We start from the raw sequence: 18,251 nt of genomic DNA on the forward strand, positions 1-18,251 counted from the left end.
ATATGAGGAACACATTTTTTGAACAAACGTTTTGACCTTCCTGAGATAAATGTCTCCCTGCCCATTTGCTTCATTGTCTTAGTTTCTCTTTGAAGTCCTTTCCTTACTCCCCCAAAGCTCTAAATACAATATTCCCCATGGTGAAATCTACCAGATGACTTAATTTCCTTTTTACCATTTTTCTTCCTTTTATCTCTGCTCTAATCTGGACTAGTTGTTTTCTAGGCCTGGGAATACCCTTTATCTTTTTTTCCTTCATTCTTTGTCTTCCTCTTTTTTTTCTCTCCTATTTAGATGGAATACTTCCTCTAGGAACTTCCTAAAGGAGAGTATATGGGAACTAAGTTTTGTCTAAGACTGAATGTCTGAAAACATTCTTATTTTACAGTTTCGTAATTTGGTTGGATATAAAATTCTAGATGGGCAATATTACTTAGCATTTTGAAGGCACTACTCCCTGTGTCTTCCTTTTTCTTTTTTATGGCCACAACTGCAGCATACGGAAGTTCCCAGGCTGGGGATCGAATCTGAGCTGCAGTTATAACCTATGCTGCAGCTGTGGTAGTGCTGGATTTTTAACCCACTGCATTAGGTCGGGTATCGGATCTGTACCTCTGCAGCAAACTGAGCTGCTACAGTCAGATTCTTAACCCACTGAGCTACAGGAGGAATGCCTCAAATGTTATTCTTATAAATTTTTTTCTCTCTTTTTGGTAGTTTTTTTTTGTTTGTTTGTTTTTTGTTTTTTTTTGCTTTTTAGGGCCGCATCCATGGCATATGGAGGTTCCCAGTCTAGGGGTCTAATCAGAGCTACAGCTGCCAGCCCATGCCACAGCCACAGCATTGCCAGATCCGAGCTGCGTCTGTGACCTACACCACAACTCATAGCTACGCTGGATCCTTAACCCACTGAGTGAGGCCAGGGACAGAACCCACAACCTCATGGTTCCTAGTCGGATTCACTTCCACTGTACCACAATGGGAACTCCGGTAGTCTTAAATATCATCAGAGCATAGTGAAAATTAAAAAAAAATTCCACTGATTTTATTGGGTACGCAATTGGCCTTTTCAATCTGCCCTTCAGTCCTGGGAAGTTTTCCTGTATTATTTCTTTAATGCTTTCCTCCTCTCCATTTTTTTCTATTTTTCCCTCCAATTTCCTTTTAAATCAGATACTGGCTCTTTTAGATTAATTGTCTAATTTTCCTACTTTGCCTCCCCTTGTGTCCATTACTTTATCTTTTCTCCAATTTTCTGTAAGTTTTCTCAACTTTATCTTCTAATCTTTCTATGGGTTAAGTAACTTTTAAATCATATTTTTATTTTTCAGGAGGACTTATTCTTTTTTTTTGTAGCATATTATTTTTGTTCCATGCATATAAAATCTTCTCTAATATCTCTGAGAATATTAATTACTGTTTTCTGGAGCTATTCTCCTGTTCCTTTTTTTTTTTTTTTGTCTTTTTTTTTGCTATTTCTTGGGCCGCTCCCTCGGCATATGGAGGTTCCCAGGCTAGGGGTCCAATCGGAGCTGTAGCTGCCAGCCTACGCCAGAGCCACAGCAACGCAGGATCCGAGCCGCGCCTGTGACCTACACCACAGCTCATGGCAACGCTGGATCGTTAACCCACTGAGCAAGGGCAGGGATGGAACCCGCAACCTCATGGTTCCTAGTCGGATTCGTTAACCACTGCCGGGAACTCCTCTCCTGTTCTTTGATGCTGCTTTTTCTTTTTTGAAAATGACCTTTCTGGAGTTCTCTGGTGGCTCAGCAGTTTAAGGGTCTGGCATTGTCACTGCTGTGGCTTTGGTTTACTGCAGTGGTGCAGGTTCAATCCCTGGCCCTGGGAACTTCCACATGTTGTTGGCACAACCAAACAAAATGATCTTCCCTGTTAGAGGCTTTCTTTCGGTGTCTGTTCATCTGTAGGAGTAAGGCAACAAAAAGATGTTTGACAAGCTCTGTGTAGTGGGGAGGGGTTACTGCCAGGTGAGCTGCACCACCTGGTGATGGGAAGTGGGCCAATGTCCAGTTTCTTTTCTGGGAAAATTTAGTTCTTTCTAAGAATAACCCTCCTGAGTCTCTTGCTAGCAAGCATAAACTGCCCGCTGGAGTTCTGGAAGCTGTGCAGGGGAAGGGAGCTGGGATCTCCCTGGCCAGTAAGTAGATAGTTACTCAACCTCTGCTCTCAGTGCTTCACCCCTGCCCTCCTTGAGGTCCTTAAGCTCAAAGCTTCTCTAGTTTTTCTCCAGAGAATAAACCCCATGTCTCCTATAGGAGTGAGAGACAGGAGTAGCTGTTTCATGCAGAGACCTGGAAAAATCCTCCTGTTTTCAAGCCTGGTACCTCATCTCACGTTGTATCTGGTCCCTCCAAATTCTCAGGCTTCAGGAAGTCAATCAGCTTCCTTCTTGTTGGTAACTGCCTCTCAAGTTTCACCCCTCTCAGCCCTGCTATGCCAGTGACCTTCATTTTTCAACTATGTAGTTCCTGGTTGCCTAGTCTCTTAGTTTTAAAGATGCTAGATCTTATGTTTCTGGCAGACTTCCAAGAGATAAAAAGGCAGAAGCTATTCACCATCTTAGAAAAATTCCTGAGGTCCTTTTTTTTTTTTTTTTTTTTTGGCCACATCTGCAGCATATGGAAGTTTCCAAGCTAGGGGTCGAATTGGAACTGCAACTGCTGGCCTACACCACAGCCATAGCAACACAGGAATCGAGCCATGTCTTTGACCTACACCACAGCTCACAGCTATGCCGGAAACTTAACCCACTGAATGAGGCCAGGGATTAGACCTGCATCCCCATGCATACTAGTCAGGTTTGTAAACCACTGAGCCATAACAGGAACTCTGTTTTCTTTTTTTGTCTTGTCTTTTTTTTTGCTATTTCTTGGGCCGCTCCCGTGGCACATGGAGGTTCCCAGGCTAGGGGTCTAATCAGAGCTGTAGCCACCAGCCTACGCCAGAGCCACAGCAATGCGGGATCTGAGCTGCATCTGCAACCTACACCACAGCTCACGGCAATGCCGGATCGTTAACCCACTGAGCAAGGGCAGGGACCGAACCCGCAACCTCATGGTTCCTAGTCGGATTCGTTAACCACTGTGCCACTACGGGAACTCCTGTTTTTCTTTTTTAAAATTTTTTATTATAGTTGATTTACAATGTTCTGTCAATTTCTGCTGTACAGCAAAGTGACCCATATATATATGTGTGTGCGTGTGCATATATATACACACACGCACACATATATATATACACATTATTTTCCTCATATTATCTTCTATCATGTTCTATCACAAATGATTACATATAGTTTCCTGTGTTCTTAACAGCAAATATGCTGTACTTCTGCATGGCTCCCTGAGGAGAAAAGAAAGCACCCACTGACAGGAGCGAAAGGGTGAAATTCAGCCTTTCGGCTTTACAGAAGAGGACTTTCTGCCTCCAGTGTATTGTCCCACTGCAGCCAAAGGGACTGTCTTAATAAACCACCTCCCACATCACTCTCAGGCACTTTAATGGTGTTTTATCACATTCACACTTGAATCTCAGCACAGAAAAACTCTTGCTACCTGGCCCAGCCAATTAGTCTCGCCTGCTGGCACATTGCTTGCAGTTCCCAATATGCCAGGCCCTTCATTCCACTGTTCTGCACATGCTGTTCCAGTTAACCATTAGCCTTTCTTTTTTCTGTATGGCTGGAGAACTTCTTTGCACCCTTCAAAACTCATCTTCTCTTGAAAATCTTCCCTTTTGCTCTCTGTCCTTCCCCTGGTCTACCTCTCTCCTGGTGCCCCTAGGTCAAATTATTCATTCTCCATTCTGTTTTCTATCAAAAGGGAGGTGCTGCAGAGACAGTCATTTCAGGCTGGGAAAGGACCAGAGAGGTTATCTAATTTTGGAAGGAAGGCAGACAACACTAGGGAGGTGAGTTGAGTCTTCAGCTGTTTCAGGGTTCTGGTCTATCTATTTCCCTTTCCAAATACCAGGACTTCTAGGTGTGACATCTGGAAGTCTTTTCTGATCTCCTTTTCCTCCTTCTCCTCCTCCCACCCTGCTCACATTCCCTATAGGTAGTTCAAAGCCTCATTCAGACCCCTCTCTGTAGCTTCAATCCCTGATCACAGTAGAGAAACATTCAGCTGTAGCTATATCTTGTTCCAATAAATACTTTTTGCCTGAATGACATTGTTTCGCGGACAAGTACATAAAACAAAATTGGAGCTGACAATTGTACACTGTGTGAGATGAACCAAACTGGACGTTCATTATAAACAGGTACTTCTGGATGCTAAGACCCAAATATAACCATGGAAAATGGGTAAAATAGATACAAAATATTCATCAACAATACTGTAAAATTATCTGAGTCAATAGCTTTGCTGTCCAACCCCACTCGACCTTAGATGAGAGAGATCAACTAATTTGAATGTTTTTTATTTCTTCCTTCATGCACACGGAGGGCAGAATTGTCATTGATTCATTCAGTGATATGTATGGAGCACTTATGGTGAACCACACATTCTTAGGCACTGAAAATAATAATAATGGCTACCATTTGTTATTTACTAAGTGTCCGGTGCTTTGCCACAAACTTTACGTACAACATCTCATTTTGTCTTCACAGCCTCCTATGAGGTAGGTACTATTTTCCCCCTTGTTAACTGGTAGGAAGCTGATATTTAGAGAACCTAACCATTCTGTCCAAACAGTAGAATCAGAGTTCAGGCCCACTACCTCCAGAGTCCCTCTTCTTAAGGATGACATAGAGTCCCTCTTCTTAAGAATGACATTAAGTCCCTTCAGCCAAATCTGAACTCCTGCCCTAAGGTGGCTGGGTGTGTTCCTCCCTAGTTCTCTGCTCAACCAAGGGAGCTCCTGAACAGGTTTAAGGAGGGGGAGGAGAAGCATAGTGGCCTCCACCTTTGCACCATGCCCCTGATTCTCCTGGTGAGCTGTGCCATGTCTATGGATGGCACATGTATTCAGCTAAGGCAGGAGCTGCCTCCCCAATATCCAGTGCCTGGGGGCTGCTGGAAGTGTTAGCTGCTCAAGGACTAGCCAGTGCTAGCAGCTCTAAGGGTGAGAGATTTCTGACCTGGAGCTTTCCACCATCAGTTCTAGTTCATATCCACATTTGAGAAGGCCTTTTGATACAATCTTTCTCTAAGTGCTCTTTAAATCCATAGACTCTGGATCTCCTAATCATGATTTTTTAAAAAAAATCATGGTAAAATACACATAAAGTTTACTATCTTAACCATTTTTATCTGTATAGTTTAGTGGTACTAAACAATTCATTATCTTGTACAACCATCATCATCATCCATATTCATAACTCTTTTCATCTCACAAAACTTAAATTCTGTACCCATTAGGAGTTCCTGTTGTGACTCAGCAGAAACGAATCTGACTAGCATCCATAAGGATGCTGGTTTGATCCATAAGGATGCAGGTTTGATCCTTGGCCTCACTCAGTGGTTAAGGATCTGGCGTTGCCATGCGCTGTGATGGCAGGCTCGGCTCGGATCCCACATTGCTGTGGCTGTGGTGTAGGCCAGCAGCTGTAGCTCCAATTCGACCCCTACCATGGGAACCTCCATAGGTCATGGGTTCAGCCTTAAGAAGACACACAAAAAATTTCTATACCCATTAAATTTCCTATTCCCCTCTCCTCACAGCCCCCAGCAACTACCATTCTGCTTTCTGTCTCCATGATTTTGACTACTCTAAGTACCTCATTAAAGTAGAATCATACACCACTTGTCTTTTGGTGATTGGCTATTTCAGTGTACATAACGTCCTTAAGGTTCAAACCACGTTGTAGCATACTGCAGAATTTCTTTCCTTTGTAAGGCTGAATAATGTTTCATTGAATATGTATACCATCCTTTGTTTATCCATTCATCTATCCACATTTTAGCTATTTGTGAATAATGTTATTAGAACATGGATATACAAATATCTCTGAAACCTTGCCTTCAGTTCTTTAGGGTATATTCCCAGAAGTGAGATTGCTGGATCATATGGTAATTTTATTTTTAATTTTTGGAAGAATTGCCATTCTGTTTTCCACAGAAGCTGTATCATTTTACGTTCCCACCAATAGGGCACAAGCATTCCAATTTCTTCACACCCTCATCAACACATACTGTTTTCTGTTTTTTTGATAGTAACCATTCTAATGGGTATGAAGTGCTATCTCATTGTAGTTTGATTTGCATTTCCCTAATGATTAGTGAGGCTGAGAATCCTTTCAATGTGTTTACTGGCCATTTGTAGATCTTCTTTGGGTAAATGCCTATTCAAGCCCTTTGCTTAGTTTTGAATCAGATTGTTTTATTTACTTTTTGTTGTTGAGTTTTAGGAGTTCTCAATATATTCTGGATATTAATCCTTATCAGAGCTAAGACTTGCAAATATTTTCTCCCTTCTTTGTGTTACATTTTTACTCTGTTGATAGTGTCTCTTGAGGCACAGAATTTTAAATTTTTCATGAGGTTCACTTTGTCCATTTTTTTTTTTCCGTTGCCTATGCTTTTGGTGTCATATTTTAAAAATCATTACCAAATTCAATGCTGTGAAGTTTTATCCTATGTTTTCTTCTAAGAATTTTATTGTCCTAGGTATTAAATTTTGGTCTTAGATCTATTTTTAGTTAATTTTTATATAAGATGTTAGGTAAGGATCCAACTTTATTTACTTGCATATGGATATTCAGCTTTCCCAGCACCACTCATTGGAAAGACTATTCTTTCCCCCTTGTCAAAAATCATTTAACCATATATGTGAGGGTTTTTTTCCTAGGCTCTCTATTCTTGTTCATTGGTACTTTACATTAGTATCACACTGTTTTGATTAAAGCTTTGTATTAAATTTTGAAATCAGGAAGTATAAGTACTCTAATTTTATTCCTCTCTTTCAAAATTGCTTTGGCTATTTAGGGTCCCTTGAGATTCCATAAGAATTTTAGGATGGGTTTTTCTATTTTCACAAAAATCATCATTGGGATTTGATAGGATTTGGATTGAATCTGTAGATTGGAAGTAGAGGCATTTAAACAATATTAAGCCTTCTAATCAATCCATAAACATGGGATATATTTTCATTTATTTATGTCTTCATATATTCTTTCAGCAACGTTTTGTAGTTTTCATTATATGTCTTTCACCTCCCTGGTTAAATGAATTCCTAAATGTTTTATTTTTCTTGATGCTATTGTAAATAGACTTTTTTGCAATTTCCTTTTCAGATTGTTCATTGTTAGTGTATAGAAATGCAACTGATTTTTGAGTATTAACTTTATATTGTAACACTTTGCTCAATTCATTTGTTTTTATTTATTTTATTTTTTTGTCTTTCTGCATTTTTTTTTTTTTTTTTTTAGGGCCACACCGACAGCATATGGAGGTTCCCAGGCTAGGGGTCCAGTTGGAGCTGTAGCTGCCAACCTATGCCAGGGCCACAGCAACTTGGGATCTGAGCCGGATCTGTGACCTACACCACAGCTCATGGCAACGCCAGATCCTTAACCCACTGAGCGAGGCCAGGGATAGAACTTGCGTCCTCATGGATGCCAGTCAGGCTTGTTAACTGCTAAGCCACGACAGGAACTCCTATTTATTAGTTTTAACAAATTTTTTGTCTTTAGGGTTTCCTATATATGAGATCATATCATTAAAAAAAATCTTTAACTGAAGGTTTTTTGAGGTGACTTTGAGCATTTCTTACAATTTTCCAGAAAACAGAACCCAGGGGCAGGGTGAAGCAAGGGCCAATAGAAGCTCCAAATCTACTTCTAGATTAGAGGTCATCCATGAACTATACACCCAATTATAATATATTTTGAAAATATAAAACTCCAATCAAACTGACTTTGTTTTCCAGCATCTGAGAAACATTAACACAAAGGAAAGGTGGAAGAGTGTGTATGTGTGAGTTTGTGTGAGCCCGAAAGAATTATTACACAAACATGTTTATTTTTTTCTCAAGTTCAAGGGTGGCTCCTGTCAGAACTAATAGAAATAACATGCCCTCCCCCAGGAGACCTCTAAGTGATAAGGGGGGGGGTGCCTTGAAGGCAGAGAAAAAAGCCAAACACAAGGGCCCTATATGGATTTCTGGGTTTTAATAGAGAGGCATGCAATCTGGAGGACCAGATAGAATACTAATGTGAAAAAAAATTCAATAATGACTTTAACAGAAATTGCTATGGAAAACATCCTCACCTAGTTTATAGCTAATTATGACCCTAATGAGTCTGCTGAATCAGTGCCCCCAAATCAGAACAATCTGTGTTAAGTCCAAACATTTTGGGGGAACACACTACTTCCCTCCATCAATTATACACATTTCAGGGGCAAGAATTTAGAGGTTCATTCAGAAAAATTTGTTGATGCCTACGATGTGCCAAATACAGATCTTGGTGCTGGGGAGCTGGTAATCAACAATGCCCGTAGTGCATGGAGCTTTCATTTAATTGGAGGAGGCAGAAAACAGTCATATAAACCTGCACTGTGTCAGGAGTGACAGTGCCACAAAGAGCAGTAACCCATGAGATGAATGGTAGGGGGTAGGTCAGTATGTTTGAGAATTAGTAGGAGGGGCCTCTCTGATGAGGTGACATGTGGGCAGAGACTGAACAAAGTGAGGCAAGAGCATCTTATACTTCTTTATGTTGAAATGCAGCTGTTACAGGCACACTTCATTTTATTGTGATTTTCTTTCTTTTTTTTCTTTTTTAGGGCCACGTCCACAGCATTTGGAAGTTCCAGGTTAGGGGTGGAATCAGAGCTTCAGCTGCCAGCCTACGCCACAGACATACCAATATGGGATCCAAGTCAAGTCTGCGACCTACCCTACAGCTCATGGCAATTCCGGATTCTTAACCCACTGAGCGAGGCCAGGGATCAAACCTGTGTCCTCATGGATGCTAGTCAGCGTCATTTCCTCTGAGCCACGATGGGAACTCCTGAAGATATTTTGATTATCACGACTTAAGGGTAATAATGGCATGTTCTGGGTAAAGGCCAAAGTTGCTCCTGAACATCTTACAGTGCATGAGATAAGTCCATACAGCAAAGATTGAATGGGCCCAAAAAAGCAGCAGTGCCACTGCTGAGAAACACTGATCTGGTCCCCAGTCAGGCTGCCATCTCTGATGACAGCTGAGGGACTGAGCAGAAGTAGCTCTCTCAAAAAACCCCATCAAGATCTCCATTTAGCCACAGATAGGGTAGATCCAAGGCCCTTAGAGTTGCTTACATTGAGGCATCTATTCTAAGCTTGGCAACAGATTTTTGTCAGATGGTTTCAAAGTCACATGGGGGTTTATTCGCTAATCACCATTAAGTAAAAGTATCCTGCATGCTTATGGTATAGAGAGGGCAAGGAGACAAGATGTGGTGCTTGCCATCAATGATTTTACAGTCTAGGAAGGAAAGGAAGCATGAGGACAAATACATGCAGTGAGACAAGGGCCACAAGGGAGGAGATATTAAATGATGTAGGGGAAGGGAGCAATGACTTTTGTTGGGGTGACCCAAATAGGTTTAACATATGAGGTATCACTTGAACTGGGTTTCGACAGTGAGTAGGCTTTAAACAGGTAGAGAAGCAAGCAGAGGACATGCTAGGTAAGATGTGAAAACAGGTACAAAGGTGGGGAATAATTATGTTACTAACAGCAGCTGCCATCTAGTAAATCCTCTTTGATAGGTGTGGTGCCAAGCACTTTATCATGAAAAACAACTGTAGTGTAAACTAAAAACTAATAGATCCGAAGCAGCTGAAACATAGCATGACTCAAAGTGACTTGAATACCCATCTCACACATTTTTAAAAGGTAGTGAAACACGGGGAGCATTACCTGGGGAGAGTTGCATAAATACCGAAGCAGTTCTCCGATATACTGAATGACAGTGACCTTATATTTTCTGCAGTCATCCCAAAAGTGGCTGGCTGAAAATTTGGTCCGTAAAACCAAAGTAGCACCTACAGAGAAGGCATAGAAAATACTAAGAAAGAAATGCTGCCCAAAAAACCCCGTCCCTAATTATATTTGTCATTTTTGAACTGTAGAAATTTAAATATGAATTATATTCATAAACAAGTACTAGGTACTGCTTATATTCAATGCAGAAAAAAAAAATATGAGTAAGGCATGGTTTTGTCCCATAGGAGCTTTCAATCTAGTGGGAGAGAAGACACAAATTTTTCAAATAAAAGTCAGTGTGCAATAAACAAGAGGTTCAATAAGGCCCTGAGAGTGTGTATATGTGTATGTGTGTGTGTGTGTGTGTGTGTGTGTGTAGATTAATTCTTCTTGGGGGCAAGGGTTGAGAAAGGCATATTTTTAAAGAGGTAGGATTTGAATTAGATCTTGAGAAATGAATATGGAGAAAGATGAGAGAATTCCTGGAAGAGGAAAAAGCATGAACATAAAGACACCACAGTCCAGAAGGTTGGGGGATGGCCAAGACTCAGCTCAGGTGGCTCATGACTAGATTGGTGAAGGGTGGGTAGGTCAAGGAGATGAACCTGGAGAAAATGCTATGGGTGCAATCCTGGAGAGTTTGTAAGTGCTAGGTGGAACAGCCAGACTTAATTTTGTAGGCGATAGAGGGCAATGGTCTTGAGCAAGTAGGAGATGTTCTTTAACAGATGAGGTAGACTGAATATGGTTCTCCAAGAGGTCCATATCTGAATCCCTAGAACCTGTGAACATGCTACTTTACACGACAAAAAGGGACTATGTGGATGTCATGAAGTTAAAGATCTTGAAGTGGGAAGATTATCCTGGATTACCTGGGAGAGCACAAGGTAATCACAAGGGTCCTTATAAGAGGAAGGCAAGAAGGTCAAGGGCAGAAGGAGGAAGAATGACAGAAACAAAAGGTTGGAATGATGTGAAGACAAAAGAAGGGGCCACAAACCAAGGAATGGAGGCAGCCTCCAGAAGTTAGAAAAGGCAAGAAAATAGATTCTTCCCTAGAGCTTCCAGAAGAAATGAAGCCCTACTGACATCTTGATTTTAGGACTTTAGACTTTCAAAACAGTAAGAGAATATACCTGTGCTGTTTTAATCCATGAGGTTTGTGGTAAGTTGTTACAGTAGCAATAGGAAACTAACACAATGTGTAAAAATAATATATCATTTCCAACCTATCTATAGGCATGGAATATAGTACAGTGAAATTTAAAAAGTCACAAATATTTTTAATGTTATTAGTTTATTTCTATTTCTAAGTATATAAAAGTCTAGTGTTTTAGGAGAAAAATTTAAAAATACCATATTTTCTTTTTTTAGTGTGTAACTATAGTGCTTAAACAAATGAATGAGTGATTCATTTTTCCCTATGGGAGCTTCAGTGTCACCTTGTTCTTGAAGGGTCAAGTCCAAGCATTCCTTGCTGATTTGGAGGCTGGCATTGTTGCTTCACTGTTTTATAGCTGATCAGTAAGTTGATGAGAGAAAGGAGCAGAGGCTTGGACAATCATATATATGTATATATGTACATGTATAGGCACATATCTTACTATATATACATATGTATTTATTTAAAATGAAATGCTCCATGGGAGAAAAAATTAAGTTTTTTAGCTTAGTTGGACAGTTAGAGGTGGCTTCCTGGAAGAGGTGGTTAGCAGACTGAGCCTTAATGTATACAAGAGGCAGAAATCCTCCTGATGGGAAAAAGGATGCATTTATTTATTTATTTATTTATTTATTTATTTATTTATATTTTTGTCTTTTTAGGGCCAAACCCAAGGCACATGGAGATTCCCAGGCTAGGGGTCGAATTGGAGCTGTAGCCACCAGCCTACGCCACAGCCACAGCAACCCAGGAGCCGAGCCATGTCTGCGACCTACAACATAGCTCATGGCAATGCTGGATCCTTAACCTACTGAGCAAGGTCCAGGGATCAAACCCCCTTCCTCATGGATACTAGTCAGATTTGTTTCTGCTGAGCCATGATGGGAACTCCTGCAATTCTAATTTAAATGGTTAAAGTTTCAGAAGAAATGAGAAGAGATGGAAGGCCAGGTGTTTTGACCAGAGCTGAGTACCTATAGGAGGAGGGAAGAATTAAGTAGAATGGGACAACGAAGGAGAGTTTAGATCAGATGCTAATGGAGATCAACATGCAGATTTCTGAAGATAGAAATGACATAGGAGAATTATTTATGGAATCTAAGGATAAACTCTCTTAACCTGGATAAAGATCTAAAATATTTTAAAGAAGTTTCCTCTTTGATATTCTGAACAACTTTAGCATTATATTACTAGACAAGCAGTCATGAAAAAACATAAATTTTTTTTTAGATACTTGCTTGCTATGTATGAACCAAACAGCCTCATTATTAAGGGAATGAAATACCATTCCTGGCACACAGGAATATAGTACATTTTGTATTACTTTTCCTTATGAGCACATGTGAATGGGTCCTGGGCTCCAACACCTTGTTGAGAGAAAAGCTTACCACTCACGATACATCCATGTAAGCCAACCATCAACGCAGCACTGTGGTACAAGGGTAGGGTGGTATAGAGGACATCATCCTCCTTAACCCCGCTGGCAATAGCAAGGCCGGTTCCATACCATATGCGAAGATGATTGATCATTGCAGCTTTCGGGAGACCTTTGTAAACACAGAAGAGAAGACATGTGTGAACCAAGAGTGGTCATTCACAGACACATGGTCTGGAAGAGAGATGTGGCTAAGGATAATTCACCATCTGGTGGTTAGAAAATTGCATAGGAGAAGGCCATGATCAGTTAGACCAGGAGTTGGCAAGTTTTTTCTGTAAATGGTCAGATGGTAAATGTTTTAGAGTTTGTAGGTTCATAAGTCTCTATTCCAACTACTCAACACTGCTATTTTGCTGAAAGCAGCCAGACACGACAAGAATTTGGCTTTGTTCCCATAAAACTTTATTTACAAAAACAAGTGGGGGCTGTTTGTGACTCACAGGCCATAGTTTGCTAACCTCTGAGTTAGATGGTTACAATAGAGGTATGTTGAGGAAAAAGGAATTAATGGCTATTGAATTTCTGCTCTGGGCATACCACCTTGTAGGGTATAGTTGACCCTTGGATCATGGGGATTTGATCTGCTTGGACCCACTTACATGACGATTTTTTCAATAGTAAACACATTCATGGTTGGTTAACTCCATGGATGCGAAATCATAGACATACAGAAACTGCCTATATGGAGGGCCCTCTATAAGTTACTCATGGATCTTCAACTGTGCACAAGGTCGGTATACCCAACCCTCACATTGTGCAAAGTTTTCAATATTTCATTTATTTCCAGTAATCAATGAGATAAGTAGGATTGTATTCTCTAATTCACAGATGAGAGGCTGAGATAAAGAGTGATTAAATAGCCTCTCCATCCTATCTCCTTCCTTTGTAATCACTATTATGAATTTCTTATGTACTCTTCTAGAGTTTCTTTATACAAATACAAGTTTGTTTGCTCATATGTTCTTGCCCTTTCCCCCACTTAAAGAAAGCACACTTTTCTGCATTCCCCCATGACTTAAAAATGCATTTTGGAGTTCTGCCCATATTTGTGTATAGAAATTTCTCAAATGTTTTCATTCATTCTTTCACTTAGTTGCATTAGGTCCTTTGTGTGTGTATTCTAATTTATGTACATTATTAAACATTTATTTTTATTTAAAACATTTATTTTTATTTGAAGTACAGTTGATTTAAAATGTGTTAATTTCTGCTGTATAGCATAGCAATTCAGTTATATATGTATATATATATATATACACACATCTATATACACTATTTTAAAAATATTATTTTCCATTATGGTTTATCATAGGGAATTGAATATAGTTCTCTATATATTTACACTACTTTGCTATTTCAAATAATGCTGCAGTGAATAATCTGGTCCACATGGCACTTTACACTATAAATGATGCTCCATCTGTAGGATAAATTTGCTGATGTGAGACTGCTGGGTCAAAAGATAGGTCTTTGTAATTTTGATAGACACTGTCACATTCCAGTTTTAAGGGCTGTCCTTATTTGTTTTCCCATCAGCAATACACAAGTATACCTATTTCCTCACAGCCTTGCCAAGGTATGCTTTAAAATGCTGGGATTTTGCCAATCTGAAAGGTGAAAAGTGGTATTTCAGTGCAGTTTTAGTGCACTAAGTACATTTACATTTTCTTTTCCTTCCCTCCTTCCTTCCTTCCTTCCTTCCTTCCTTCCTTCCTTCCTTCCTTCCTTCCTTCTTTCCTTCCTTCCTTCCTGTCTGTCTTTTCAGGGTCGCACCCACAGTATATGGTGGTTCCCAGGCTAGGGGTCCAATCAGAGCTGTAGCCTTTGGCGTACACCACAGCCACAGCCACAGCAACGCGGGATCCAAGCCATGTCTGTGACCTAGACCACAGCTCACGGCAATGCCGGATCATTAATCCACTGAGCAAGGCCAGGGATTGACCCCACCACCTCATGGTTCCTAGTAGGATTCGTTTCCGTTGTGCCACGACGGGAACGCCTACATTCTCTTATCTATAATTTATGTAAGCTTTTTGTAAGACTCTATTCAAAGAGCATGCTTTTAGTGTTTCCCATGGAAGCCAGGATAGTTGGGGAGGGCATGAAGTCATCACTAAGGGGCTGGGGCTAGAGTTTAAGACCTCAGCGGGTAAATTGGCTTTGTGAAGAGGAAGGTAGTTCTCTGTAGACTCACATCCTTCTCGACTTGATGATACCTTAGCCAGGAATGCCCAAATAACAGCAATTTGCTATAAAGCAAAGTGATATAGCTGGAAAACAACTATCATCAAAAACGCAATTCAAAATTCATGGTCTTTGATGCTGTTAGTAGTAATGCCCATTCTATACCAATATTAAGAAATAGAAGAAAGCTTCAAAAAATAAATTGCATTCATTTTGGAAAAAAAATCATCCAGATAGTAAAAGCTCTGAGTTATACTTAAAAAAAAGAAATGCACATTTTTGCTGCTTTGAGGTACTTCCCTAATTTAAATTTTCATATTAATGAAGAAAGAAGACTATTTGGTAACTATTGTATAATTTTGTGCTAATGATTGCCTTTGAGGAACAGGGAAAACACTTTGTTCTCTGATTGCTTAAATGAATTCTTTTAGTTAATGTTTATAAGAGTAACTCAGCAAATATTTTGTTCAGAGATAAGAATAAAATAATCATCAACCCAATTATATTCCAGTTAAAACTAAATTCTAAATTACAGGATTAAATTAAAGAGTGCTTGTTTTCTTTTCCCCTGACTTCTTTTTTTAAGGGCTATACCTGTGGCATATGGAAGTTCCCAGGCTAGGGGTCGAATTGGAGCTGCAGCTTCCAGCCTATGCCACAGCCACAGCAACGCCAGATCTGAGCTGCATCTGTGACCTATGCCACAGCTTATGGTGATGCCAGATCCTTAACCCACTGAGCGAGGTCAGGGATCAAACCTGCATCCTTATGGACACTATGTTGGGTTCTTAAAACTGCTACACCACAATAGGAACGCCCCATACTGTTTTATCTCAATTATTTCCTAAATCAAAGTTTACAGTTTAGTTTTACCATTCTATTAGGAAATGAGGGTAAAAGTTCCATATATTAAGGTGGTTTCTGGATGTAGTGGAAGCATTTGGTTAACTATGTCATCCAACCATTATGTTGTCATGGCAATATATAACTTTTGACAAATAAAACAATTATAGACATTATGCTCTGGGAATCAGCTTTAATATATCACCCTAGCCTCCCTTCCTTATTTTCTTAAAGAAAATATTTAGCAAAAGTGACCATCTGAAAGGAAGCCAACATTCAAATTAACTCAGGTCCAGAGACTGGGAGATCAGATGGGTGCTGAGGGCCAATGAAAGTGAAGGAGAGGGTGGGTACCTATAGGATGATATTGAGATAAAAGGCTCAAAGGAACTCTTTGCCTTATCTGTGATGTTTGGTTCTTTTACAAGGAGAATCCATGCTTATATTACCTGCTTAAAGTATTAACAGAAAGAGATAACTGATTCACATATTAAACTTCCCAATATTAATAATTAGGATGTGAAGACTATTTCCTATGTTCCTATTAAATATACCCCTCAGGCTTCATATTATTGCATTTTTGGTAGCATTTCTCCTGGCCTAGAGTAGGCAGATACCAAATATCTGTTCAATGGATGAGCTAGGAGGCATTCTGGCAGAGAAGTCAGTTGTATGAGTTGTGGAGTCAGCCTAACAAGGTGAATCCTGACACTTCTGTTTTCCATCTTGGGAAGTTCTTAACCTCTGAGCATCAGTTTCTGAATCTGTAAGATAGGAATAAGAATAGTACCCATCTTAAGGGTTGTGGGAGAATTGTATGAACAAATGTCCTAAAGCTCCCAGAAGAGCACCTATACAGCTTATCTTTAATATTGCCTGCTCCACATAGCAGTATTCCAATAACATTAACAATTGGTACTGTTTTCTCTAAGTGGCTTATACAATAATGGTGCAGGTTACAGTGGATGGCATCCTGGATTTGATGAAATACACTATTTTAGACTCTGATCTAAGGGCCATCCTACACCCACCGTACCAGATAGCTCCAAGTCAATGTTGCATGGGAAGATAGCGGTCAAAATGTTTGTATAAACATAACCCCATTATTGTCCTGCAGTCTTCTTTGGTGGCCAATCTACGATTGGTTATATATTATATATGGACTCTAGTCATCATATAATCAGAATGCAGGAATCATTAAAAAAAAGTCCAAAAACCTATTCAGTACCAAATCTTATCCATCATCATAAATATTTTTGTAGTTCTTGGTTAACCTCTTTATCTGTTCTATACACCAACTGGGGGAAATATGCGTAGCTTAGAAAAAACTCCAATGGTTTCATATGCTATGAAATAAGATCAGTTCCCACAGGCAAAGAGCTAAATCCCCTGAAGTATTAGTTATCTGATAAGTTTTGCCAAAGAAAGAGAGCATTTGCAAATCTAACTCAACACTTAACTCCTTCAGGAGACGTCCGTTTCTTTGAGAATCCCCTTTATTTTTTACCTGTGGTTCCAGAAGTATAAATGTATAGGGCAGGAGTGGAAAAGTTAACTTCCGACCTCCAGGACTCTGGAATTGGTTCAGTTGACACTTCATCCACTTTGTCTAGGAAAGAGTCGACCCCATCCGTGTTAGAACTTCTGCTCATGTAATAGATGGCCACATCATCTTTTTTCAGGCTTGGTAGCACCTCTTCAATAGCTGCTTGTAGATCTTAATTTAATAATAAAAAAAAAATCCAAGCAAACTAAATTAGTCCATTCAAATTGTATTAGTGATTTTGTTTTCATTAAACTCTTTGCTAAAACATGTATACATAGTGATGCTTATAGTTATACCTTTTTTTTTTGGCCACGCCTGTGGCATGCAGAAATTCCCAGGCCAGAGATTGAACCCACACCATAACAACAACCTGAACCACAGCAGTGACAATGCTAGATCCTTAATCTGCAGAGCCACCGGGGAACTCCTAGTTATGCATTTTTAAGATGGAATTTACCACATCTGAAAATATCATAAGATCCCAATATTAAAGGGAAAGTTGGGTTTTGATGGTTTCATAAGCGCCAGATGGTTGGTTGAAATATGTACTTTATATGGCAAGTGCAAACAAATGGACAAATGAATAAAACCCAAGATTATATAAATGCATATATGAAATGACTTATATGCATATCTGAAATACATATCTCAAAATACTCCAGAAATGAATTTAGTTATTTCTAATATGTGTTCCACAGGACCAGTGATGAAAAAAAGAGAAAATTTTAAGGAAGAGAAATGAAAAGGAGGGAGCCATGCTAATAAAGATGATAGAAGTCAACATGATATAACATTTCTTTTTTTAATTTTTTAAATTTATTTTTATTTTTATTTTTTTCCCACTGTACACCATGGGGACCAAGTTACACATACATGTATATATACTTTTTCCTCCCATTGTTGTGTTGCGATGTAAGTGTCTAGACATTTTTCTCAATGTTACACAGTAGGATCTCATTGTAAATCCATTCCAAGAGCAATAGTTTGCATCTGTTAACCCCAAGCTCCTGATCCCTCCCACTCCCTGCCCCCCCACCCACCCTGGGCAGCCACACGTCTATTCTCCAAGTCTATGATTTTCTTTTCTGTGGAAATGTTCATTTGCGTTGTATATTAGATTCCAGTTATAAGTGATATT

The 18,251-nt window shown here is 39.6% G+C and overlaps 1 protein-coding gene across 1 annotated transcript in view; it reads right to left on the reverse strand.

Moving 5' to 3' along the window:
* The window catches only part of SLC27A2 (solute carrier family 27 member 2), a 48,546-nt gene that overhangs the window by 17,809 nt on the left and 12,486 nt on the right, over positions 1 to 18,251 (reverse strand). Inside the window, exons 2-4 of the mRNA NM_001278777.1 lie at positions 17,075 to 17,284; positions 12,491 to 12,649; positions 9,875 to 9,999 (exon numbers count right to left, since the gene is read on the reverse strand). Coding sequence (NP_001265706.1) covers positions 9,875 to 9,999; positions 12,491 to 12,649; positions 17,075 to 17,284 — 494 coding nt within the window. The remainder of the gene's footprint in view (positions 1 to 9,874; positions 10,000 to 12,490; positions 12,650 to 17,074; positions 17,285 to 18,251) is intronic.

Source organism: Sus scrofa, chromosome 1, assembly GCF_000003025.6.
Source record: "Sus scrofa isolate TJ Tabasco breed Duroc chromosome 1, Sscrofa11.1, whole genome shotgun sequence".
In the NCBI taxonomy this organism is placed as follows: Eukaryota; Metazoa; Chordata; class Mammalia; order Artiodactyla; family Suidae; genus Sus; species Sus scrofa.